The sequence below is a fragment of the Molossus molossus genome, unplaced genomic scaffold, assembly GCF_014108415.1.
Source record: "Molossus molossus isolate mMolMol1 unplaced genomic scaffold, mMolMol1.p scaffold_m16_p_4, whole genome shotgun sequence".
Taxonomy (NCBI): domain Eukaryota; kingdom Metazoa; phylum Chordata; class Mammalia; order Chiroptera; family Molossidae; genus Molossus; species Molossus molossus.
This window is the reverse complement of record NW_023425377.1, coordinates 106,524,140-106,550,742: the sequence shown is the minus strand read 5'-3', so window position 1 is coordinate 106,550,742 and position 26,603 is coordinate 106,524,140. Positions and strand designations below refer to the sequence as shown.

Below are 26,603 nucleotides of genomic sequence, written 5' to 3'. Positions count from 1 at the left end.
AAATTCTCAAAAGTTTAAGAGTAGACTCTGATTTTCAGAGTTACACAGACTTACCCAAATCAAAACTTCAGAAACTTACAATATAATTACTGACTCTCTTGCTAGATCCAGTACAAGTTCAAGTAGAGAAGTTTAGCTCTATAACTTCTACCCCTCAACCTAAACCTCCAAGTCACTTGTCAGTTAAAGGTTGGGCGATTTATTGACCGCCCCTGGATGCATACTGTCAGTGCTGAAGGAAATATGAGAGAGGGTTGTCGCTACTGTTCTGGAGCTCATTGATAATGACATACCTGCCTCTGTCACCCATTACCCATACTACAAACTACTTAGACCTAACTGAAAAATCAATAGCCTACTTGCACTGGTTCCTGTGGCTGCCTCTTTTGATTGTCAGCTCCTGTCTAGGGTCAGCACTTACATGAAAGGGGCTGTGACTGCCTGATGCTTTCAGGACAACCTAACGATATGAAACTAGCCAACAGAACAGTAAATTCTGTCTCCATGCCCTCCTCATCAATTAGGCTTTGACTAGGCTTGCCTGTAGAAACCTGACCTTTTAAGTTTAGGTGAATATGGACTAGCTGAACACACCATTGCCCTCAGCACTGAGCCAGGAAATCTACTGACAGGTTAAACAAAACAGAAGGTTGTAACTGTCATAATTTGCATTGCACTTTCACGCCAACAAGGGTGTTATCAGTAGGGGCAAGCCCTGGAACACACAACTCCAGCACCCTTGAGCCACGCCACTCATAAATTTTCAAGTGAAGTGAGATAAAACATAAATTCACAAATAGCAATGCAGTTCTCATCTCTTAGTCTTTTAGGTTTGCACTTTGCAAACCCACAGAGTGTCCATCAACAACTCTCTCAGTGGTCACCTGGCACTTCTAATGCATTAATGAGGAACTTCCAATGAACACAACAAAGAAGTAAAAATAACTCAACTCTAACTGGAAAACTATTTTAGAAAGAATTTATAATACAGAAGACAGACTGATTAAACTATATCTCACAATGAACACAATTAGGTCTCAATATGAGGTCTTTCCTGCCTCACTTCCTTCGCTCCAAAAATATCCACAAGTTTAGACATAAGTGACTGCATAAGTGAAGGGAGGTGTTGAAATTATTTCCTACCATGCTACTATGATACAGCATCTTTTACAGTTTGAGAGAAAACTAAGAACATCTGTAAAATAAAAGATGTTAACACATTTATGCTTGTCAGATCTTCTCATGAAAACAAGAGAAAAGCATGACACAGCAGTATAAAACTTTACTTTAGTGACTCGTGTTTTAAAAACCACTTCCCTGCTGAATCTACTTTTAACACAACATGAATATGATAATACTAGAGTTGCTTAGGGCAATGTCATTTCTCTAGGAGAAGTCTGATAACTCCCATTTAAAAAAAAAAAGTTCATTGTGAACTTGAAGTTTTTTTTTAGCTTCAAGAGCTAATATTTCTAGAATACCTAATTTTATTGAAAATGCCAAAAACACCGAGAGTCAGTTCAATATTTATGAAACAAACAGACTTGCTAACCTTGTGTACACCTGTACACAATGCTTTTCTATATATACAAGAACACACACAACCTGCTTTGTTTTCATATTTTACGATACAACCCCTATCAACAATAATCAGCATACTCTTAGAATTTATTCCAAGTTGCTATTTTGTTGTCCCTCACAACAGTTTCCAATCTATAATTTGTCATTGTTTTTCCTAAAATATGAAATATAACTATCTGTAAGCTTATTCTTTTGTAAGATTTTTTTCATGTTAAAAAATTCCAAGTGTCGCCATGGTGTCTAGTGGCTCAGTTGGTTGGAGCGTGGTCCCATACACCAAAAAGGTTATGGGTTCAATTCCCAGTCAGGGCATATACTTAGGTGCAGGTTTGATCCCTAGTCAGGGTGTGCCACCAAAAGATGTTTCTCTTTTTTATTTTTTTTTATTTTTTTTTTATCCTCACCCGAGGACATTTTTCTATTTTTTGTACAGATAGAGTGGGAGGGAGAGAGAGGAAGGGAGAGAGAGAGAGAAACATCGACGTGAAGAGACACATCGAGTGGCTGCCACCCGCACGACCAACCAGGGCCGGGGACAAACTGCAACCGAAGTACGTGCCCTTAGCGGGAACCGAACCCGGGTCTCTCCAGACCGCAGGCCGACGCTCTAACCGCTGAGCCAAACTGGCCAGGGCCCAAAAGATGTTTCTCTAGCTCCTTTCCCCTCTCTCTCTCTCTCTCTCCAAAAAAATTAAAAATTCAATTAAAAACATATCTTCGCCCTGGCCGGTTTGGCTCAGCGGTTAGAGCGTCCGCCTGCAGTCCGGAGAGACCCGGGTTCGGTTCCCGCTAAGGGCATGTACCTCGGTTGCAGTTTGTCCCTGGCCCTGGTTGGTCGTGCGGGTGGCAGCCACTCAATGTGTCCCTTTCACATCGATGTTTCCCTCTCTCTCTCTTCCTCTCTCTCCCTCCCACTCTGTCTGTACAAAAAAAAAAAATGGAAAAAATAAAAAATAAAAAACATATCTTCGGGTGAGGATTTAAATAATTTTTTTTTTCGTGTACTTAGAGCAGCACTAGGACCTAAATTTCTGCAGAAAGATTGCTGATTTTAAATCAACAAATAAGATATAAACAACAACTTTACTCTTGTTATGGTAGGAAACCGAAGATTTTTATATTTGGAAAAGGCAGAAAAAATTCCTAATCCATATCCTCATTTTGCAACTGAGAAAATAGTGAGTAGAAATAAGCACGTGATCAAGTTCACTTAGATTACTTGTAGCCAGGCTGGAACCAAAATTCAGGACACTCTCATACTGTCTCCCTTTCTTTTATCTATCCATGTAAGTTATGTGATAGCAATAACCTTATATATTTTTTAAAACACATAGTTTTGTATCATTCATGTTAAATTGATACTGCAATTTAGAGAAAGTTTTGACTAATGTGCAGAAAAGAGCAGAAGATTTGCAGAGCATCTACCCAACAATGTACTGCAGAACAAGTAACTATTAGAAATAGAAGTTCTAACTGAGCAAGCTTCGAACCCTTTCCTTATCTAATATGATGATTAACTGGGCATCTGGTAGCCTTTCAGGTCCTTTGTGTGTACCTATCTGATAGCAAAGTGAAAGGGCATGGATAGTGTCTGGTCCCAGTAAGCAAATCATTTGAAAACAGTCATAGCCATAGATCAAAGATTTTTCACTCTATCTAGGCTGATTTAAACCTACTAACCCAGGTTTTGTCTAGAGACAAAACCAGTCACAAAATAAAAGAATGACTCTTTAGGATCCAAAGATAATAAGGGAAGATAGAAAGGAAAAAACTCAGAAAAGAAACAGACTGGCAGAGCCTTGATATACACAGGCCAAGACAGCTGTTTTATATCCTAGCTTTGTTTCAGATGGTTAAGGAAAAGTTTCCATTCTTTAGATCATCAAGTATTTTTTCATTATACAGATATCTTCTATACCTAGATTACAGCCAGTGAAGGATTTTTGTTGTTTCACAACTATAAGGAATCAGAGAAACCTCTCAGCACATCATTTTTACTCTAACTCACTATGTTTGAAGAAAGGAAAAGGCTAGAATTTTAACATTTCTATTAAAAATAACAAAAAGTCCATTAAAAATTTTACTGAAATCTTAGCAGAAGATTGATACCAAATTATTACTACTAATAACAGTACAGATAAAGTGCTAAAGAACCAATATATTTTAAAATAAACCAAGATGTTTTAAAAGGCTAGTTTTCCAACAGAATAACAACAAAAAATACCAACAGGATATGCTTCACTGATCATTTTAAACATAGGTCCATAAAATGTCTCAAATTACCAAAAAAATATATATATAAAATGTGATGCAGTCTTATATTTTGAACTAAGTACAGCTTAGTACTGGCATAATCTACATCCCTAACCTCAATCTTCTTTCAGAAATGCCTGCCACTGATCATAAGGGGAAGTAGAGATGGGAATGAGGTGGTTCTAAGATCTGGAGAAACATGTTCTACATGTGAGTCAGCAGTAGTAGCTTATTAAACAAAGGATATCATACCTTCTTTAAACCATAAAACTTGAATTTATTTAGCATCAGGTTCAATACTGACGAATCCTGATTTTCCTATCTTCTGTGATATTAAAAGACCAGTAAAATTTGGTCCTTTAGGTGGAAGAAAAACAAGAAAGATTCTACAAATTATAAAATCATTCCTTAAATGGTTAAGAGTTGGCTCTACTAAAAGTACCCTTTCATTTGTTGAAGATTACAGTGAGTTATGAAAGCCAAAGTTATTTGACAGGTACAATTTAATATTTACTGCATAGTACATTAGTAAATTCAAACTGTTGGAAGGAGGGAGGGAAGGAAGGAAGGAAGGAAGGAAGGAAGGAAGGAAGGAAGGAAGGAAGGAAGGAAGGAAGGAAGGAAGGAAGTTATTCTAACTTCTCAGAACAACCATTTAACTATATATGGAAATAAAAGACTATAATAGGTACAACTCAAATATGTATATATTTTAAATGAGAAAAAGTTAAATGATTTATTGGTAAGGCCAAAAGACATGTACCAGCATAAGTGAGACTACAGTAAGTTCAATGAAACACCTTCTGAATAATACTTGCTGAATTAACTTCAATTTTCTTTAATTTCATATCCTAGCTCAGTAACATAATAGGATTTACTTTTCAGTCAGGTTAAAAGCTGTTTACTTCCATTTTCCTGAGTACAAGCTCTTTCCTCTATCATTGTACATTTTGGTGAGATCAAAGTGTGTACAGCTTAATAAAGTATTCATATATATACAGTTGTTATTCAACTTGGGGAAAAAAACTAACATAATCATACTCTGAATTTTCTCATCCTACAATATAAGAATAAGACTTATAAACATCTAACAGGTATAAACATCACTAATCATATATATTGTCCAAGGTAACCCAAACAAACTTAAAAGGCCCACAAACAATACTCAAAGTATATATACACATTTATTTTTCGGTATACCTTGATAGGCTTACTATGCAAAGTCACAACTGTTGCTTTTACCTGAAAGCACATTATCTTCACTTCAAACTGTTCAAATGAGAACAATAATACTCTTGGGTTACCAATCAAAGAGCGTTTGCTGTTTTTTTTTTTAAACTATTTGTCGGCAAGGGGGAGAGAAAATTTGTTTCAGCAGCATTTTGACCATTTAAAATTAATAGGCACTACAATGATCTGTTCAAAGAAAATACTCAGTTACTGATTATTTTCTAGATTGATTCATGAATAATAATTATCAATACCTTACAAATAATCTCTACGATACTTCAGAGTTTGAAAAATTAGATCATTTGACAGAATGAAAAACAGTGGTTTGACTTTGACTTTTAATACAATGTGAATAGTATAATTCTAACAGTGTTGTTGTTAAAGCTTCTTACAGATATTTTAATATAACTACTTCAAATTTAATTAATACAATAACACATTGGGTTATTTTATTTCTGTTTTGACTGAAATTTTAAATTTAGAAAATTTAATATTTATTTACCCATTTTATAAATATGTTCAATGGTTAAGTATATAAGAATCAAAAATTTAGCAACTGCATAGAGGCTAAGAACATACACAGGCAAACATGTGGTCCTTTGTTTCCCAAAAAGTACAAATCCTTCAGAGCTGGGGTTTTTAAGCCAATAATCCAATTATTTTGGATATCTAAATGTTTTCCTAGAAAACACCATCAGTATCATGCAATCTAAAATCTGTATACTCTTTAGTAAAGATTATTAATATATGCTATTTCTACAGATAATGAAATAATGGCTATCTTTTTACTCTCAGTGATATAAGTAGAAAATGCACTGACGTTTAACTCAGTAAATACATTTCTAAGTAAAGATCAGCAAAAAATAAAATAGTTTAAGGATTCCGTATTCTCTAGAAATGTAAACAGGATTATAACTGTCAGATGTACAGAAGCACTGACTTCAGCCATTAGTTTGGTTTTGCTTCTGAGAAATACAACATGAACTACTGAATCACTTTTTTTCAAATCCATACATTCCCTCCAGCAGTTCTAGCTTCATCAGCGGTGCAGGAATGTACAAAAAATGACAGGCAAAGAGCATTAGTTTTCCTTTTCCTCTCATACTGTTTGTCTATAAATGGAAGCCAGGGTTCTTTCTAAAAGCACTTGTGCTGAGGCGGTTTAAGTCAGCTGCTGAAGGAAAATATAACTGAATTCTCTATGCAAGAAAGTATCACAATTAGATTGTCTCCTTCCAAGAAAGTTCGAGAAAAATAAAATACTGTATTATTTTAGAATAAACTATACCATTAGCATTCTAGCTTATTTGCCCATTATTCTTCAGTTAGAAAATTTTCAGTTTTGTAAGTATTTGGTTAACCCGTCACCTTATTAAGCACCATTCAAAGAGCACCCAGTTCTGCTTCTAATTTTAAATATAAAAAGACCCCCAAATTAAAATATACAAAGTTTCTTTTCAAAATATCTTATTTGTGTAAATCATTAGAATGTTTGTGTCCAAGTTTCTGACTGTCGTGTTTCACTATGAAAGGAAATTCAATTAATAATTAAAAGTTTATTTAACCATGATCAAGTAAAAACAGAATGTAATGTGTAATCTGACTATTCTTCTGGAGCTTACTCATTGACATTTTTAAAAAACTAGTACAGAAATTGCTAAAACATTTTTTAAGAACACAGGAAATTTTCAGACTACAGTTCAAACATACATATTTTAGTTTACAGTAACTAAAAATACCCCCACCTCGATTTCACCGTCTCCATTCTCATAAAACATTCCTAATGATGATGAAGGTAAAACCTTGAGAAGTCTGAAGGTTATGAACTACTGGAAGTCCAAAACCAAAAATTCAAATGACACCCTGAATGTCCTCATTTTAGGAATGTCTGTAGCTAGCCTAACATCACAGGTCTGGGCAGAAGCATGCTGATGTTGGCACTGCCTAAACCAAACAAACAAGATGTTTAACAGTCAAATAAAATGTCCTGCAGCCTCCCCCTAATGAATTTGTCAAGGACCATCAGATTTCGCTCCCCCTCTTTTGCCTCATTAACTCAAGTATGATGAGAGGGATTATAACAAGAGAATACAGATCAATCGGTCTGAAGACTTGAAGTGGCTTTTAGCCTCTAGAGTTTCTTTCTCTCACTTGGTCTCCTTTAATAGAATATGGTATCTCCTGCAGAAGGGGCTGCCGCTTCGTTTTAATATACCATCAAGGAGCTGCTGATGGACTTCTATGCCAACATACATAAAAGCAGAGGTGACAGGGGCTCTTCAATTACAGCCTCCTCGGATACCGTTTCCCCCTTCAATTATTCAACCAGAGGAAGAGCGGATCCGCAAACACACAGCAGAAGCAGCTCTGAGAGCAGAGGCAGCCAGAGAGTTGGGTGGGGGAGGGGTGAAGGGAACTAGCAAGAGGGAGCATTATTTGCTGGAAGTGTTTAAGTTTATTGCTCGAATGATGTTTCTAATTAGTACCGCGGCAATAAATTAAAGTCGCCTTTGTTTAACTGATTTATTATTTACTAGAGCATCTACCTTAGACAGGGTAAATTGGTAATGAATTGTTTCTAAATCAAAACATTTGTAACGTTTTATCATCCCTCAGCCTCTGTTGTAAAAGTGGAGAAACGCGGGAACAAGGGTGCAAGAAACTTAGTTGTGCTTGACAGAGCCGAGAGGAGAGAGGGAGTGGGGTGTCAGGCCAGTGGTGACGAGATTCGTGAGGCCTGGGCACCCCAACTGAGAAGAGAAAGAATGGACAGGAGTCCCTTGGCGCCTACCCTAGACCGGCAGTCGGCGGCCGCCCGGGAGCCCAGAGGATGGACTGCGGGGGTCACCCCCAGGCCTTTTAGCAAACACTCACTCCCAGGGCTAAAGCCAGCAGGGCCAGCCCACGCAGGAATCCACAGGCGGACCGAGGCAGCGAAGCAGCAGCCACCTCGAGGGTTGGGGAGAGAAAGCTATGCACCCTCTGGTCCCACCAGGAGCTCTGCCTAGTAACTGCCCTGGGGAGAAGCTGCTATGGACCCTTTCCTGTCTGGTGACACAACTCCCTGAACCAAAGCGCCCCTCCTGCTCACTAATATTTCCTAGGGGCCGGTGCGACACTATGGCAATAGCTGGGTTACCCAGAGTCTGGGCTTCCCACACGCACGAAACCCCGAAGGCGTCATGGCTCGCGATCCTCCAATCTGCCAGTCAAGTGCTCCCCCAGGAAGACTGGGGTCTGGAGGCCGCCGCAAGTCTCTGCCACTCCTGGGAAGTTGACTAAAGCTCTACATGAGTTTCGAGTATGCTTACTTCCAACTGTTCATCCCAACTCCTTACCACTGAAGGCAGATTCTAGGCAATAAATCCGATTTGACTTTAAAAAAAAAAAAGCGGACTAGTTCTTTAGAAAGGGACTTAAGGCAACGAGAGTGAATGGTTAAAAAGGTAGTGGACCACACCAGCCACACACAAAAAAAGGACTAAGAGGTCCACATATCTGACATCCAGGAGGAGGAGAGAAATAAACTTCCCCTACACAACTGAATTCAGGTTCACCTGATCCAGCTTTAAGAGAGCAAGTCAAGCCCTCCCAAGGGGTTTTGCAAAAGCTGCATACCAGGTTTTGCAAAATGAAGCCTTCCCGAAAGGACTTTACAGAGTTTAATTCTTACAGTATTACCAAAGAATATAACATCCCAAATCTAACTAAAAATAACCCCGTCTTTTTGATGGGTCTAAAAAAGACTCAGAAACCAGACAAACACCCGAGGTTCAAATACAAACCCTCAAATCTGAGCAAATCACAAACACTGTTATAGCTTTTTCATCCAAAAGTACCGAAAGGCTAAATGGGTACAATACACATACTAAAAGCACATGCATGTGCTTCCCTGAAATGCCAAGGGAGGAGTGAAGCCATCTGTGTAATCAATAACAGGACAGTTACAGCTTTTTGCAGCAATGAGTCTTTTAAAAGCAAAAGTCAATTATGAAAATAAAATCATTTTACATTACAAGTGAAACTGTATGCCTGAGAAAATATTCAAAATTAGATTTACAACACTGACATTTTAAGCAAACTGTAATTCAGGTTCACATTTACTTCCCTTCGTTGTTAACTTTAGGACAGTTTCAGTAGCCTATTTTGATTTAAACATATATGTAACAAAATTCTACCACCTATAAATTTGCACCATCTCTCACAACTTAAACATCTTTTCTAATAACTGGTTAGTGATTGTAATGATAAAGTAATAACATTAAATATATCTGAATCTTAATTATAAAGTAATAATTATAAAGCAAGGTGCTTGCACTACTTTTGTCCTGCCCCGTTTTTCAACAGCATATGTAAATTACTGAAAAGAGATTTATAGTCATAAACCCTCACCCTACACCCCCCCCCCCCCACACACACACACACTGGTGCACAAATACAGCAATTGCTCTGACTCTTGGCAACAATGGGGGGGGGGGGGGCTTTGCGGAAGAAGAAAATCTAGAAAATGTTAGGTCCTTTCCCAAATTCCCCTTCCACCTCCCATTTGCCTTCAAGCAAAAGTAATTTTGTTAGAGTTTGCACCTTCCTCACAATGTTGATAGAAAAAAAAAAAGGTGAACCTTTCTGAACCACTGCTACTCTCCCTCGCGTTATTCCAGCCATCTCCAGGAAGTCCTTTCTATATAGACTGTTTTTCTTCCTTGCAACTGATAAGAGAGGAGGATAAAGAAGAGGGGGCTGTAAAACGTGTGTGAGCATTTGACTCTACTATCTCCTCCTATTTTCTTACTTCTCTCTTTAGTCTCTTTCTTTATCAAGCACAGCGGTGGCTGCTACCGTGGGCCAAGCATGCCTGTCTTCTCTCTGGGATTGGCTAAAGCAGTGACAGCTTGGATAGCGATTGTAGGAACTGAAGCTCCACCCCCCTCATGATGGCCCTGGACCATTCATAAACTAAATAACTCCAGGAAACAGCAAGGCAGAGAGAGAGGAGAGGAGAGGAGAGGAAAGGAGAGGAGAGGAGAGAGGAAGGAGAGAGGAGCGAGAGAGGGAGGGAGGGAGGGAGAGAGGGAGGGATAGGGAGAGAGAGAGAGGGAGAGAAACAGAGAGAGAGAGAAACAGAGAGGGAGGGAGGGAGGGGAGAGAGATTAGGAGGGGAGGAGGAAAGAGAGAAACCTGGGAAGGGAGGAGGGAGAGACGACTCAGAAAGTGGAATCTGCACAAGCAACCTAAAGGGGGAGGAGAAGAAAAACCCTAGTATCATTATAACTAAACCCCAGATGCAACGCAAGCAACGACTTCGTCACACTAAAATACATTTTGTGAGGGCCAAAATTATAAATAACGAAGCAGAAATGAATACCAAACAACTTCCAGCGGTTTGCACCTAGAGAAATACAAGAAGAACCCACTGCAAACAAACAAGCCCCGTCCAAACAACGCCTCCAGTAGGAAAAGAGGAATACCGCTACAACACAACCCCTGAGAAGGGACCAGACCAGCACGCTGAGAGTGCGGGGCGTCTGCACACCTCCGAGGGGGCCAAGGACTGAGTTGCACTTCGATGCTCTCTGGACATTAATTACATCCTTCACGTTACATTTGGGGGAGGGTGAGGAAAAAGGCACTCACCTAATGCTGAGTGAAGAAGTCCTACCAGCGTGGGAGAGAAGTTTACGGATGAAACACTGAATGTTTCGCTTTTATTTTTAAATTTACTTTGGCACTTAAAAGACCTCATTTCCAGACTTCTGGGCAATCTCGGCTGCAAATATCTAAACTAAATCTCTTGGTAACCTTTTTCTCACCATCTCTTTTTCCTCCTCCCCTTTCTCCAGCAAGCACATCTTTATTTTACATATCAAGAGAAAGCAAAAAAGTCCCAGCAGGTACTTTTCTTTTTTAAAAATCACCTTTTTTTTCTTCTTATTTCCTGGAGAAGAAGGGTTTCGGAAAGAGGAAAGAGATCAGGGCGGCTGTAGCATCAGCGGGTCAGCCCAGGTGGAAAACAAGAGTGAAAGTGGGCTTAGGGGAGCGCACCACCTCTTTCGCAAGCCGCAGGGCCACCACCAGTGCGTGAGCCTTGGATCCCTCAACGTATTGCGAGACGCCGGTGTATAGCCCGGACCTGTGCCCCAACATGATCGCCGCTCAGGCCAAGCTGGTTTACCAGCTCAATAAATACTACACGGAACGCTGCCAAGCGCGCAAGGCGGCCATCGCCAAGACCATCCGAGAGGTCTGTAAGGTGGTCTCGGACGTGCTAAAGGAAGTGGAGGTGCAGGAACCTCGCTTCATCAGCTCCCTGAGCGAGATCGATGCCCGCTACGAGGGGCTGGAGGTCATCTCGCCCACAGAATTCGAAGTGGTGCTCTACCTAAACCAGATGGGCGTCTTCAACTTCGTGGACGACGGCTCTCTGCCCGGCTGCGCGGTGCTCAAACTGAGCGATGGTCGGAAGCGGAGCATGTCTCTCTGGGTTGAGTTCATCACTGCGTCCGGCTACCTCTCCGCCCGCAAGATCCGTTCACGTTTCCAGACGCTGGTGGCTCAGGCGGTGGACAAGTGCAGCTATCGGGATGTGGTCAAGATGATCGCGGATACCAGCGAGGTCAAGTTGCGCATCAGGGAGCGCTATGTGGTGCAGATAACTCCAGCGTTCAAGTGCACCGGTATCTGGCCTCGAAGTGCGGCACAGTGGCCTATGCCCCACATCCCCTGGCCCGGCCCCAATCGGGTGGCGGAGGTCAAGGCCGAAGGGTTCAATTTGCTCTCCAAGGAGTGCTACTCCCTGACCGGCAAGCAGAGCTCCGCGGAGAGCGACGCCTGGGTGCTCCAATTCGGAGAGGCTGAGAACCGCCTGCTGATGGGCGGCTGCCGAAACAAGTGTCTGTCGGTGCTGAAGACCCTGCGGGACCGCCACCTGGAGCTGCCAGGCCAGCCGCTCAATAACTACCACATGAAGACCCTGCTGCTGTACGAGTGCGAGAAACACCCGCGGGAAACGGACTGGGACGAGGCGTGCCTGGGCGACCGGCTCAACGGCATCCTGCTGCAGCTCATCTCCTGCCTGCAGTGCCGCCGCTGCCCGCACTACTTTCTGCCCAACCTCGACCTTTTCCAGGGCAAGCCCCATTCGGCCCTGGAGAGTGCTGCCAAGCAGACCTGGAGGTTGGCCAGGGAAATTCTCACCAATCCCAAAAGCCTGGACAAACTATAGGGTGCTGGAGACTGCTTGAAAAGCGACGCAAATGGGAATGCTCTCGTCCACCCAACATACCACAAGCAGCCAGCGGGAACCCCGACACAAACTTTTATTAAGCCACCTGAAAGAAACAGGAACCAAGAGGCAGACCTTCGTGAATGCACAAGCCAACGAAAAGAGAGCAACCCGACCAACAAACCAAACAACACAAAATCACATTCTTGCACAAAAGTGATTGTTTTCTTCCAAACAATGTGAATTTAAAAGGTCACACAAAAGAAGCAATCGGGCTTTGCCACCACAAAATGAAACCCAAGGTACATTTTCAAATCAATGTATAGTAGTTCTCCCTTTTTCCTTCTCTCTCTCTCTTTCTCTTTCTCGCTCTCTCTCTCCCCCTCTCATTTCATTTTGTTTTGGGTTGCCTGAATGTTGTCACCAAGTGAAAAAAAGTATTTAATTATATGTAAAATTTCTCTTTAAGAAAAGTTTTGCTGATGTTAACTGTATCTCAGTGCCAATGTCAGACGTGCTCCTCCTGTCTTGCACCTCTACCCTCACCCTAAGCAGTCTTGTTGAAAACAGTAATAAAATATTACTTTACATTGTAATGGACTGTTTGTGGATTGTTCTTAAATGAAGGCAGGTGAGATTACAATTTACAATGTAAAGATGTAAATTTGAGGAACTAAATATAAGCTGCCATTTGAACTCTTAATTTGCAAAATTTACAAACACAGCATATTTTATAGGTTTAACCATACAAGTTCCCACCAAAATCCTTAGAAAAGAGAAAATATTAATTTTACCAAATTATAAATAGTCTGTTCTGTACATTTTAAGGTTAAAAGTAGTATCTTCTTTCACACTTGAAAAAAGAACAAATTTTATATAGAAAAACAGATTTGATCCTAATTTTTAAAATAGAAAAAAGTTTCACATTAAAAATTAAAATGTTTGCTTTTTATGCCATAATTTTAAAACATCCGCTGAGTCTGAAATACAAAGGAATATTTATGAATCTTTTCTGAAGAGTTAACACAATCATTTGATACTTTTCCTTCAATTATCTGTCCTCTTCAAGTTTTAAATAATAAAAACTTTACAGTTAAACCAACCACACCAAAAAATAATAAAATGGTTATAGCAATATTCCTTTTCCTACCAAATGGTGATGTGAACAATCCAGATTAATCACTTCAATTTTTAAAATGGCTTAGTTATAAATGCCAACACTATAGTCATTTATTAAACTTCCCAGAACTTTTCAGAATTATTCTGAAGCTTCTTATAGGCAATTTAAACACAAAAAGGTTTTGATACAATTTTTATGACCAAAGAAACATTACTGTTTCAAGAATTTACATATAGGAAAGGTACTTTCCGACTCTTTCTGCCTTTCTAAGGTAACAATCCGATGTACCCATTACATTTCAACTTTAAGAAAGGTTTCTTTTTAATACAAGGAAATAAGTGATTAGAAAATAAAATAATTGGTAAAACTAAAACTATCCCAAAGGAACTGATATGTCTTTTTCATACTGGAGGCAAAGATGTACTCCATTAGATATGCTAATGATGAGACACAGGTATAGAATGTAAGTTGGAGGTTACCCTATAATATATAAAATTTATTATTCAAATTAGCCCAGTGTTTAAATTATTGAAAAAATCCATGAATAAGAGATATAAAGAAAAATGTCCTAAAAAAGCAATTTTAAAGATCAGAGGAAAAGTGGGGTAGGGAGTGTGGGGAAGGATGAGCAGCAGGACCTCAGAGATGGATGAGAAACAAGGAAGGTAGCTCAGAGCTCTCCTGGTCTCTTGGTTCACTTGACAAAACAGGCTTAAGTCATAAGATTCCCTGGTGAAAATTCCCTAGTAAAAATAGTTCTGGGTTAGAAATATGAACTTTGATCTTATCAGTTCTGAAATCATCTCCACTCTTTAAACCTATATATTTTTCTAGTCTCTCTTCCTATAAATGTAGAACAAACTCGTTGTAATACTAAGTGGTTCAGACAAATACACTAGGTTTTTAAATAATAAAAATAAATTTATTCTGTAGGAAAATGTTCATCTTTAAGAACATTTTCAAAGCAAGTAACAGGTATTTACATTTACAAAGAAATGATTTAAGGACAGGGTTTAGTTTAAAAGATAAAAATTACATCTTAAAATGACCATTTTTTTCACTCTAAAAAGGATTTACAGCAGTAGACATATATTTCCCTCCAATTATCCCATCCCAAGTAAAGTTTTTAACTCTTGACAAGAAGAAACAAAAATTCCCCAAAATCAGTATCGCTTTTCCCTCTTTATTTAATTTAATGCAACCAGAAAAGAAAATCACTGCAGCAACACAAGTGTCCTTATAAAGCACCTTAAAGCACTAATGTCTATACAAAATCAAAAATTCTTCCAAAATCAGACTGGAAAGATGTTAAATATAAATTAGCAGAATGTCTGATTTCTGTAATATTAGGCAGGTTGCTATTATGAAACAATTTCTGTGACTGAGGTAAAAGATCCCTGTATTGCACAAGCAACAGAAGGAAAAATTAATTTAATGATGCTGCACAGAATTAGATCAGAGAAAAATAAAAGTTATAACTTCCAAATAACTTCAAAGATCCTAACTGCAAAGATTGGCAAAGATTCTAATATTGCCTACAACCACTTAGACATCTTTAAGTCACAATTAGACTTTAAGCCATGTATGTCCAAAAGCATAATCTATATTCTGAGTTAATTTCAGCCTCTCAAACTCACAAACTACCATAAATTAGAAAATGTAAGTAATTTTGTTTACCTTTCTTTCCTAAAGAATCTAAAATACATTTTCAGACATTTCAGCTCTGCAACAGTAAAAATGATGCAAAATCTGAATTACAGTTTTCTCTACACTGGATTAGCTGAATTATCAAGGTCAAAGTGGTCTGTTTCATTATAGCTTTCCTTTCATACAGTCTACTAAATCCTATCTTAATAAATGCAGCAATTCTGAAACACTGTGGTAGAAATGTACGTAAGACAAGAGATGATTATAAAGTTTTCAATAAATTAAAACATTTTCATCAAGAACTACTTTAAAATGCTTCTAAGTTACTAAAATTTAATAATTCCCAGATTACAAAACCAGAGAACCTCCCACCAATAAATTCAAAATGTATATATGGGCGTGTATGCATGTGTATATATGTATGTACTATGGACACACACACGAGCTATCAGCCTGTAAAATAAAGTATTCCAATTGTTTTTAAACCACTTCTCTTTCCACAGGATGCTTATTTTGCTCATTTTAAAAGAGACTGTTTCCTCTCAGAGCAAATTCTACCATTCACTTTCATGAAATAAACCTAATTTTGGCTTTATGGCCTAGCCACAAATGTTTCTTAGTAAAATAAAGTTGCCAAGGTCTGAAAAGTAATCAGAAATACATCTTAAAAGGGAAATTACATTTTCATTTAAGAATAGGAAATTATGCAGTGCCTTGTAAAATCAACTACAGGTAATGGGAAACAGAGTATCTCATACACACACACGACATGCATGCACGACAGAGTAGTAAGTCATGAGGACAAAGCAAGGAGAGTGATATATTGGTATTATATCCACAAAATATAAAGGCTAAACAAAATAATTCCTCTCTCAATCTCACTGAATTCTGTAGCTTAATTCACCCTGGACCCTTTCAGGCAAAATATATTTATAGAAGATATTCCCTGAGGTTCTTCCCCCACCCTTGAATGAGCTAATGATAAATGCAATTAAGAGGAAATTGTTTTTGAATCTAAATGAACTTCAGTAATCTAACTATAGCTGGTAAGGGAATCATAAGCTAAAGAAAACAGTTGCCTTGTATAGAGGCAGAGGGAAATAAATCAACAAGAAATTCAAACCAAGTCTGTCAGATTTTACCAATGCCAATCCTACTTAATAGCTGCGTACCATCCCATCCAAAGAAAAATACAATTCCATAAAAATGAAACCTGCTCCTCATTGTCTCACCTTGGGGTCGATATTCTTGAAGTTGGGATCCTCTTCATCCACCTCGAAAAACAGCTCAGAGGAGGTGACAGAAAGAATGCCCTTCACTACAACAGAGGGGGCCACAAGCTGAGCTGGTGTGCTCAGGCTAACAGGACCTGCCAAAAGGAAAAGGCAAGCTGCACAAGTTGGAATGACATCTTTCACAGATTCAAATAAATTCAAGCAGAAATTTAATTTAATTTAAAAATTCTCCCCTCTACCACCAAATAGCCTGCCAACTCCTGCACTTACAAATTCTGCCCCCCCAAAATCTTCCTCTGAAAATGCCAAGTTAATGTTCTCCCACTAAGAGATTTATAATAGGCGATTAATGATAATAGTAAACTAGGATGCAATTATTTTACAGGGAGTCTGCAAAGCTTTGGTCTAATCTGGTAAAAGGGCAGCTCTGCCAAAATAAGTCCATCCACATTCCATTTAGAAAACGAGCCTCAGGCTATCAAACAACATGGAACAACAACCAGGAGCAAGGAGGACTCCACAGGCTCCCAAGGCCAGAGGTTAGTTTGGAGTTGGGTTGAGGCATGATTACAAAAAGATCACTAAGCTTATTAGCAAAGTAAGAAACATTACACCATATTCTCTGGTAAAGATTTTGTGCCAGGTCGACACAAAACCTCTTCCATAACAACTTTCCCCATGAAAGATTGGTTAAAATACTTATTTTCTAAGCCTGCCTTTCCACTGTTAAATATTGTTCAGTGCTTCCAAATCTAATATTAGTGTAGTTCAGGGACTCTGGGAGTAAACAGCTGGAGGGTGGGTTTCCAAGTGAATGAATTTTTATTGGAATAATCAAATCTCCACAGGGCTTATCAAAGAGACAAATCAGCCTGCTACTGAAAACAATAGATTCAATACAGTCAAAAGAACACAAAGTATATTAGAGCTAACTCTAAAATTAGGACTAAAAATAATGATTATATTATATGTACATTTATAATTATGTATAGATCAATGTAGTAAGAATTTGAAATCCCATGTGTCAATTCCTCATTATACAAATCTTATAGGTGAAGAAAACAGCAAGAGAAGATTGGCACTTAGAGGTCTGAATTAATATAGTGCCTATAAACACAGCATACCTATTCAGGTAATCAATGGGTGACTAAGTGTTTCAAAATTCAGATGAATTGACATTTCCATCGATTGTTAGAAGGGTGTTGGTCCTTAATCTCACATCAATCTTAATGTGTGCCAGTAGGACAATAGAAGGGATGCTCTGCGGAGATCAGAGCAGGTTTTGCCCTCTATTCCCAATGTACAAATACATTGTGTCTGCAGATGGGCAGCAGATAGCTGTGGAACAGCCATGATTTCCCAAAGCTCATCCCTATAAATGGATGAAATAAGCAGCTATGTGTTCTTTTGCTGTCTCCTTTGCCCTCTGTACATTAGCATGTAATCCTGAGAAGAAATAACATTTTTTCAATCACTCTCAGACATTCAATTACAGGGTAAGCAGACAGCTGCAGGAGCTAGGGCAGCCTAGGTCCTAAAGAAGACCCCTGACAATTTCCACTTCATTTCTAACCCACACCACTTTATTAGTGTGGATTACTTCCTAATCCTATTGCCATTGTCAGGATTATATAATTAAACTCCCCTTTCACCTCTATTACTGTATGAATGTATTACTAGTAGCAAGAATAGAAGCAAAATAAAGGAGGAGGAAACGGGTAAATGGATGTGAAGGAAAAGACTAGAGAATAGCACTGTCTACCTTACTCTCCATTCCCGTCCTAAAGCCATTAATACTATGCTCCAATTAATTTTATTTTACTTTACACAGAGGTTCACGGGTCATCAGAGCGGATGCCATCATCTATTTTGGCTTTTCATTATCAGTCATTGCATAGCTGTACAGGTTGCATATATATGTCATTAAATATAAGATCTCTGATGCCTTTTCTCTTACATGAAAATTGTCAAAATAGATTATATAATTTTCCCTGAAGAAATCATAGAATCTTTCAGACTTTCCTCCTTCAGGGACAGAGCCACAGGTATTAAAAAGAAGTCATTTAATGAATGACTAAAATTTCAGGCTAAACAAGAGAATTTTTCCCATAAGGGAAGTAAAACTGAAAATCTGCAGAGTGCAAATCAAAATTCCTGTATCAGGTAAAATATGTGAATCCTGTATAAAGCCACAGCATTCCTGGAATGGATTTTTTGAGAGAGTTAAAAGTGTATGCAGCATGTTCACTAAGACCTGTATATCAAAGCAAATAGCTTATCTGCCTCCAAGCTTTATTTACAAAACAATTGGCAGAATTTTACTTATAACTCTCACATCACAGATATTAACTCCTATGGGATGGGTGAAGCAATTTGGTTTTGTTTTATTGTTGCTGCTTTAAAATATTTTTTTCTTTTTCAGTGAAAACGATTCAATAAAAAAAAAATGAGCAGGGTAGAGACTGAATAGAATAAGAAAATAAAGGAGAAAGTGTTGAAGAAGAGGAGGAAAATGTTTGAAGTAACAAAAAATTTTTATCTAGTGTAATTGTGAGTGTAAATTTAGTAGTCCTAGTGGTCACAGCTGAAAAAGTAAGTAATTAGATGCTTGTTGGCCCAGAGCAAGTTGAAATATCTTTACAAGCACTGAATTTACCAGTGAGATTCTCTAAATCTTTCTCATCCACGGATGACAGAGTATCGTCGTCGCCTTCAGGGAGGATCTCGTTTTCTGAGTTCTGATTTCCTAAAGCCTGACTCTTGATGGACTGTTTTCCTTTAGCAAGGATATCTTCATCTGCAGCTGAAATGAAAGGGAAACAAAGCTGTCCATCAGCCCCAGGAAGAGTCCTTTGGCAGAGGGGCAGGGAACTGAGGTAAGGATAGGTGGTAAAGATGGGCAATCATTTTCACAGTCATCCACACAGGCAAAGGGACTGGGATGGCACTCATGCTCCTTCTGAAAACAGGATTCTCCAAACCTAGGCTGAAGCCACTCTGAACAAGCACCCTAATCCCATTAAATCTGACCCTTGCACCACTCACCGAACCATTTATTTACTTATAGTTAAGGCAGGAGAAGGTTCAAAAGCAGCGCATTTTGGGAAATTTGTCACGAGAAAAAATCAGAACCTAATTTTACAAACAATATCCACCTAACACTGAAAAGTAAGGAAGGCTGATTCACCTTCTTGGAATAATATTATACTGACAAATATTTCAAAATGGTTGGGGCGTGGCTGTGAAGGAGAGTCCAGAAGGAAGATGGGTCAGAGCTAGAAGAGATTCACAGCCAATGAGGATTTAGGCCAGATCCTGAAGCCCTATCTGCCACTCATAAAGCTCTATAGCAGCTCTCAGAGGCTTCGTTCTCTTCCTCTTAACTCCTCCCTCCCTCCTTCCTTCACCTTGCCCTTGCCTACATTTCACCCCACCCACAAACCCACTTCAGCCCTTAGACAAATATCTAAGAGCAAGGCAGTGTGGAAACTAAGTGGAGGCTCAAACACTACCTCCTCCGTGTGTTTAAATAAAGGGCTAAGACACCCTGGGGGCAAACAGAACAGAAAGCCTGGGATGAGAGGCATCTGGGCCAAGAGCCTCATGCTGCCTGGGCTGCAGCAGCCAGTGAAGAGCAGCGGCACAGACTCGGAGGCACTGTTACAGGCTGCAGGGAAGGAGGGGAAGGAGGGCGAGGGTGCAGGAAATCCTAGGAGGGAAGCAGCAGCTCTGCGGAGCACCTACAGCCAACAATGGAACCACAGACTGGAGCAGAGGTGCAACCAAAAAGTGAAAACACTGAAACTCAAAATTCAGACTTCAAAACCCCACGTCCCTCCAGAGTGACTCCGCTGTTTTGAGCTGCTTTCTCCCTAAGAAACACAGAAAAGCAGATAACTAACTGCTGGATTGTGATTTTTAAAAGCTCATCATTTCACATAAGGGAAAGTTTAGCATCTCCTTCCATTCCTGGTTTCCAGCTAGGGAAATCCCAAAGGCTAAGCACCTGATCCACCCAGGCAGCAGCTATTGATATGGAAATCAGATGACCAGGCTTTTTACTCCACTACAGTTTCTGCCTAGGCTTGAGGTCCAAACCCCACAAAGGAGAAAGCACTCGGTTTGCAATAACATGACTAATATTTAACTATATAATTTATGCCAAATAGTTAAACTACATGTATTTTACCTGGTTAACCTGAAAAATCAAAAGTTCACTGAGTTTAATAGGCATGGTTATGGATAATGTTAAAAGGTAAAAGTTTATTTTTATTATATTTATTGTGAATTCACCATGTATATCATTTACATGCAATACTCATGACACTAGTTAAAAGAATATAGGTGCTTTCAATTAAATAACAAAGTCACAGAAAGAAGCTTTCTATATTTAGCTTTGAATACCCTCTATGAGTAAAATCTTTATTTTCCTATGCTGCACACATACAAAGATCTCAATAAATATTTGAAAAAAATGTTAAGTATGTAATTTAAATGGCTTTATATTTTTAAAAGACACAAAGAAATATACTCAAATGCAATGCTTATTTTAAGAAAATAGCAGTATAAGTTTTTACATCATTGCTTATATTTCAAGTATTTGTATTTCTTTACTTTGAAATCATAAACAAGACTTTCCAGTTACTATCAATTTACTAAAAATAATTTTTGGTCGTTGAGAAATACAAGAGAAATCGCCATCTTCTCTATGTTCTTATAAAGTACATTATAATAAATTAACAACTACCAGTCAGATTTTAGTACAAAATCAGCATGTTACATTCTCATTTCCTGGATGTAAATTCCTGCTTCAAAGCAGAAACAATAGTAATGCTAATATTAAAGAACACTTATCATGTGCCAGGGAGTGTTCAAAGCACTTTACACATTTAACTCATTTAATTCTCATAAGCCCTCTTCTATGTCTCCTTTTCAGATGAATAAACAGGCCCAGAGAGGGTTATATAACTAGCCCGAGGCAACGCAGCTACTGAGAAGTAGTCAGGAGTCTGTGGCACCCTATACAAATATGAACGTATATGCAACTTACTGATTAGTTCACTAATGCTTATGTTTCTCATAGAACAGCTTAAACGGTTAATTCATAAGTATAACAAAAAAGTATAAAAAATAATTCATTTCCAAACCTAAATTTGATGAGCACAGGCCAAACACATCAAAAACAACTAAATTCAACACCTCACTTGTTACTTTCTCTGATTATTGCCATACATATTGTGAAGTATACCATGCTTATTTGGGGGGGAAAAAAGGGGGGGGGACCATTTAATCTGCAAACATTTACAAAAAAATGAGAGAAGCCAGTGGTAATATAAAATAATTCAGTAAATAAATTCACATTCATTTAAATGACCATTTCATACATTTTTTTATCCCTTGCAAATGAAATTTTAACATTTTAAATATGTTTTCATCATGCTGACACATTAAAACACAGAAACTTCTGAATTAAATAGAATTTTGTGAAAAAATGTTAAAGTATTCTAGGCCTACTATACACATACAAACACCCACTTTTTATTTATTTACTTATTTTTACAAGCTCAGATTCTGGAATTGTTCAACCTCAACTGAAAAACCTCTTGTCATGGAAAATATGCAGCTTACTGATATTTAGAATGGTTTTCCTGTAATTAACTCCCCCTTGAGGATTTTAAGTTAGCAGCAGTAAAATTACCAACAGTACTCTAATACACACCACATGCCTGGCATTCAATTCTCAGCGGTCTAATAGCTTTCTGCTAGAGAACTTTTTTTTTTTCTTTTCCAAAATTGGAACAGAACTGTCCCAAGCATAAAATAAAAGACAATTATCATGTTTATGTGCTGGGAAAAGTATATTTTTTAACTTTCATTGGCCTTATATTCAATCAACCATTGAAACAAATATCAACTATTTTTATGTGAGTATATTCTACACTTGTATAACAGTTTAATTAGATGAAATCAGAACATAGTTTTGATTCAATTTTAAAGCCTGATTCAGATCTTTTCTGGTTAATAAATTACCAAAGATGGTAATGGTTTAAACTTTTATATCACTATTAACATATAATCTTACATTTTATTCTGGTTTAATATTTATTCTAACTTAATGACTAGGGTACAATTTTTACATAAGAATGAATTTGTGAAAAATGCTTTATTTGAATCGTGACTTCTGATTCACTGAAGTTCAGAGCAATGAGAGGACTCAGACAGAAGCGGGTCCTCAAAATGTAAAGTTCAGGTTCTTCAGAGGTAGGCACTGGGCATGAGTGGATTTACCTATTCAACACAGGCGAGGTAAGTAAAATTAAAAAAGAGTAAGAACCTGGAAAACTATTCCACCTATGATATATAAGTCTCCTTTTAAAAGTCCATTGCACCAGTGCACTAGTAATCAATAATCCATATTACAGTAAAAGTTTAAACAGTCAGAATTACCACTTTATTTTTAAAAAATACTACTGAAATAACAAAGTGGCCTCAAATGTACATAAAATAAATATGGGTATCCACTTAGTGTGATGTGAAGTATATACCATAACTGTTCATTCTGAACAGGACACAGAGAGAATATCTTACACACAACTATTTTCCTAAAATAATTCTACTTTATATAGTTTGTGTAGTTTCCAAAGGATTCCAATTCGAGAAGACTTACTCTAGAAAAAATTAGTGAAACTAAAAATAATTAGGAAACAAATCTACTTCATCTCCTAATGATCATGGGTTCCCTAAAAGTGTCAGATAGAGAACCTAGTATATGCTGAATCCTAAAAAGAAAAAAAATAGCATCTGGCATCACTGAAGTTATGAGAGAATGGCACCATTTAGGACCTTTACATGGTCTGTCATCCCTACAAAACTCGATGAGGTACTTGTATCATTCCACATGATTACAACATACTTTTTAAACTATGTTAAATCCTCCTCACAGATTTCTATTAGCATACATAGTCTCTACAAAATAAAAATGTCTTGAATTCAATAGGATTCTACTGCTAACCTCTTTTAGTGTTTGAATTAAAACCAATCTTTCTACCATTTAAAACATGTTTCATACGGCTTTAATTTGAATATAAAATTCCCATTATATTTAACAATGGATTTAGAAGACAGCATAGCACAATAGTGAAAAAAAAAAAAAATTCATTAGTCATGGGATAACCTGGGCTTAATCCTACATCTACCAAGAACGGTGCTGGCCTTTTTAAAATTCCTCAGTTTCCTTTTCTGTAAAGAATAAAGTTAACACCAAACTTTAGCCTTAAGTTCTTTCTGGATCTAAAATGCTGTGATAATAAATAACTGACAAACTGTGCTCCGTGCATTAGGAGAATGTTACGGGTCATTACAACTCATTTCTAATAAATTTTAAAACTATAAAATGGAACAAAATGCCTTGAAGAATCAAATATCCACCTCTTCTTGCTGCTGCTAATTTCCATAAAGGATATTTAATCATAAGAGGAAGTATTAGTTTTAATTTAAAAATATGACTCAGTTTCTGCAAAGTTAAAGAAATCTCCCATTACAAAATGACTTTTATAAATAACCACTTTGGAGGGTCTCTCTTTGAAAAATTACCTAAAGCCCTTTTCCCCAAGCAAGTTAATGTGAACTTGGGAAGGGCAATTAAATTGTCAGAATTAAAAAATTTGTTTTTAACTAGAAGGTAGCCAGAAGTAGAGTCATGGGGCTAGTATTGATCGCCCGGACAGAGAACATCACTCTTCAGGTATTTACTCTGCCACCTTCACACCAGAGGCTTTCCTTCAAATCAGATCAATCTATAAAAAAGATGGCTCTCACCACTGAAATATATAACTAATCTCCAAGGGCATTTCTATGTAGATGTCGTCCTTTGATAATGATAGTATCCTTCATGATGTTTTAAGATTCTGCATTTTCAAAATGTCCTGTCTCCTTAGTTGAATCAATTATAAATAAAAGCAAGAAGTTGTAAAACTGACATATCAACCTCAGTAATATCTATCTTAAATATTCAAATTCCACATTAAAGTATAGTATTACCTATGCTAAATTCTGTAATTTCAACTGCTTTTTGATCATATTAACTGTTTTATATTGCATTCTTGACTTATCAATCTGTTTATTTTCATTAGCTTCCTATTGTTATTAAGTTAGGATTAAAAACAAAGAATTTCATAATTAACACAAAATTAAAAATGAATGTCAACCGTAAAATAATTTTTAAAACATTTTAAAATTAAGCTCTTTGCTTACATAACATATTAGCATAAATTATGATGACATCAAACAATACTATAGTACAGCCTATGTGCTGAGTTCCAAAACTGTCTAATATTTCTTTATTATTTAAAATAAACACTATATACAAATATGATTAGAGTCTGTATCTTTTTCCAAAATGTTATACTAAATAAGACATATCCTCTTAATTGGAAAACCAATGAAGAATCTCCCACACATTTAATAAATTTTTTAAAATATACATTTCAGATTTAAATTTTTGTTTTTAATCTTTTCAGAGCCTTTTAAATATTAATCATTATAAAATTAGTGTAAAATGTTACCAAGCAGAATGAAATTGTATAAAATGCTTAACTGGACTTCTCTCTTTCAGTGTGAAAGTGCATAATAAAATACAGATAAGTAATTAATATCATATTAATCTTTCAATTATTATTTAAAGCTATTAGATGGAAATTTGCTTCTATACAGGATTTAAACATCTTAATTAAATAACAGTAAACATTGCTAATAAATACCTTTTTAAAGCAGCCTCTTGGCATTAAAAAAGTTGACATGAAATTATTTCAAAATGTAAAATTCAACAATAAAATATAAATTCATTATGAGGAAGCTTATATTCCCCCAAATGGTTAAATACACTATTTTTTATAAAATTAGATTTTAATAAGCTCTGTAATTAAATCAAGTCCACACATTTTAAATTGTTACTGATATTTCTTTTAGGTAAAAGGATTAAGTTTGCCTCTGTGCAATTTTAGAAAACAAGTCCCTTTCTCCAAATATAAAAGAAAAAATTTTCATAAAAACATTTTTAGTTTCATTCATTGACTCTAGAACTCACAACTCAATGTGAAAAGACAGTTAAGAAGACAGAAAGATGCTTATTAAATTTTAAGTGCACATGGTAACATCTGTTTGACTGAAAAGGATAAAACCACAAAAAGGCTGGTTTTTCAATGTAAGGGTCATTAACCAAAAACAAAAAACAAAAACAAGAAAGAAAATGTGTATGGGGAGGTGTGTGGGGGGGTATGTGTGTGTAATCGCTAACATCACATAAAAGTACAAGACCCTTAAAAGCAAAAGTGGCCTAATTAATTCTACATCTTATTTCTCCTTCTCCACCTCCTGCAGTTGAAGATGTAGGGCTCTGAGACTATTATTGCTTTTAGATCACTTTGTTATTGACTAGTCTCTGTATGATCATTTATTTTAAAGGACTGATGTCACATTTGGTGTTATATCTGATGACATATTGTGGACATTTTCTTCCAGAAATGGCTCTTTAAGGCTGAGTGCAAGAGGTTAAGCTGCCTGACTGAGGCCAAACCTAAGACCAGACTTTTAATCTAAATTCTCAATATCCTTACTGGATGTAATTTAACATGTATTTTGTATGCTGGATACTATCATTTAACCATAAGTTGGCTGCATATTAAGCTAATCCCCTATAAAAAATAAATAAACTTTTTGTATTTTATAAAATCAATATAATTTTAATATGGAGAGAGACAGTTTCCTCCTTAATCAATATATCAGAATTGGCTTTCAAAAATTATAAAATATTAAGTGAAACCATATATCCAAAGAGAATAAATGATCAAATCCAAAGGACTTTTTCAGTTTTTCCAATTTGCTCATCAGGCTTCTTCCTACACTGGATCATAGTGATATGCATTATATCAAAAAAGGAAAAGTGTTTTGTTAAGCTCTGATAAGAAGATGGTCCTGAACAGGAACGTCTGGAAATAATGCCTATTCTCTTCTTCCAGGAGCCATTTGTCACAACCATCTACAAATCAAGGCTCAGAAAGTATCTAGGCACTTGGACATTTATTACCATGTCTCTCACTTCAGAATCTCATGCTGAAATACCACGGTTGAGGGGAAACCATACACACACAACAGACCTAGAAACCTATTTGGTTTGTAAATGCTGTCTTTCTGATGTTCATGAATTTAAGGCAGGCGTCCTGGATTAATTTACTCAGGGCTGAATGTGTCACTTAAAAGGAGAAATATTTTATCCTCCTACCCTGAAACAAAGGGTCTATGTTAAGTAAGTTTCGCA

At 37.2% G+C, this 26,603-nt stretch overlaps 2 protein-coding genes across 8 annotated transcripts in view; one reads left to right on the top strand and one right to left on the bottom strand.

Moving 5' to 3' along the window:
- The window catches only part of LRBA (LPS responsive beige-like anchor protein), a 622,710-nt gene that overhangs the window by 241,934 nt on the left and 354,173 nt on the right, over positions 1–26,603 (bottom strand). For all 7 annotated transcript variants that reach the window (XM_036239773.1, XM_036239776.1, XM_036239775.1 and 4 more), the window contains 2 exons: positions 18,945–19,091; positions 16,286–16,422 (listed from right to left, as the gene is read on the bottom strand). In XM_036239773.1, coding sequence (XP_036095666.1) covers positions 16,286–16,422; positions 18,945–19,091 — 284 coding nt within the window. The remainder of the gene's footprint in view (positions 1–16,285; positions 16,423–18,944; positions 19,092–26,603) is intronic.
- MAB21L2 (mab-21 like 2) lies at positions 10,242–12,882 on the top strand. The gene has a single exon (XM_036239781.1). It carries the CDS (start codon positions 11,207–11,209, stop codon positions 12,284–12,286), a length of 1,080 nt encoding a protein of 359 aa, XP_036095674.1. The 5' UTR covers positions 10,242–11,206; the 3' UTR covers positions 12,287–12,882.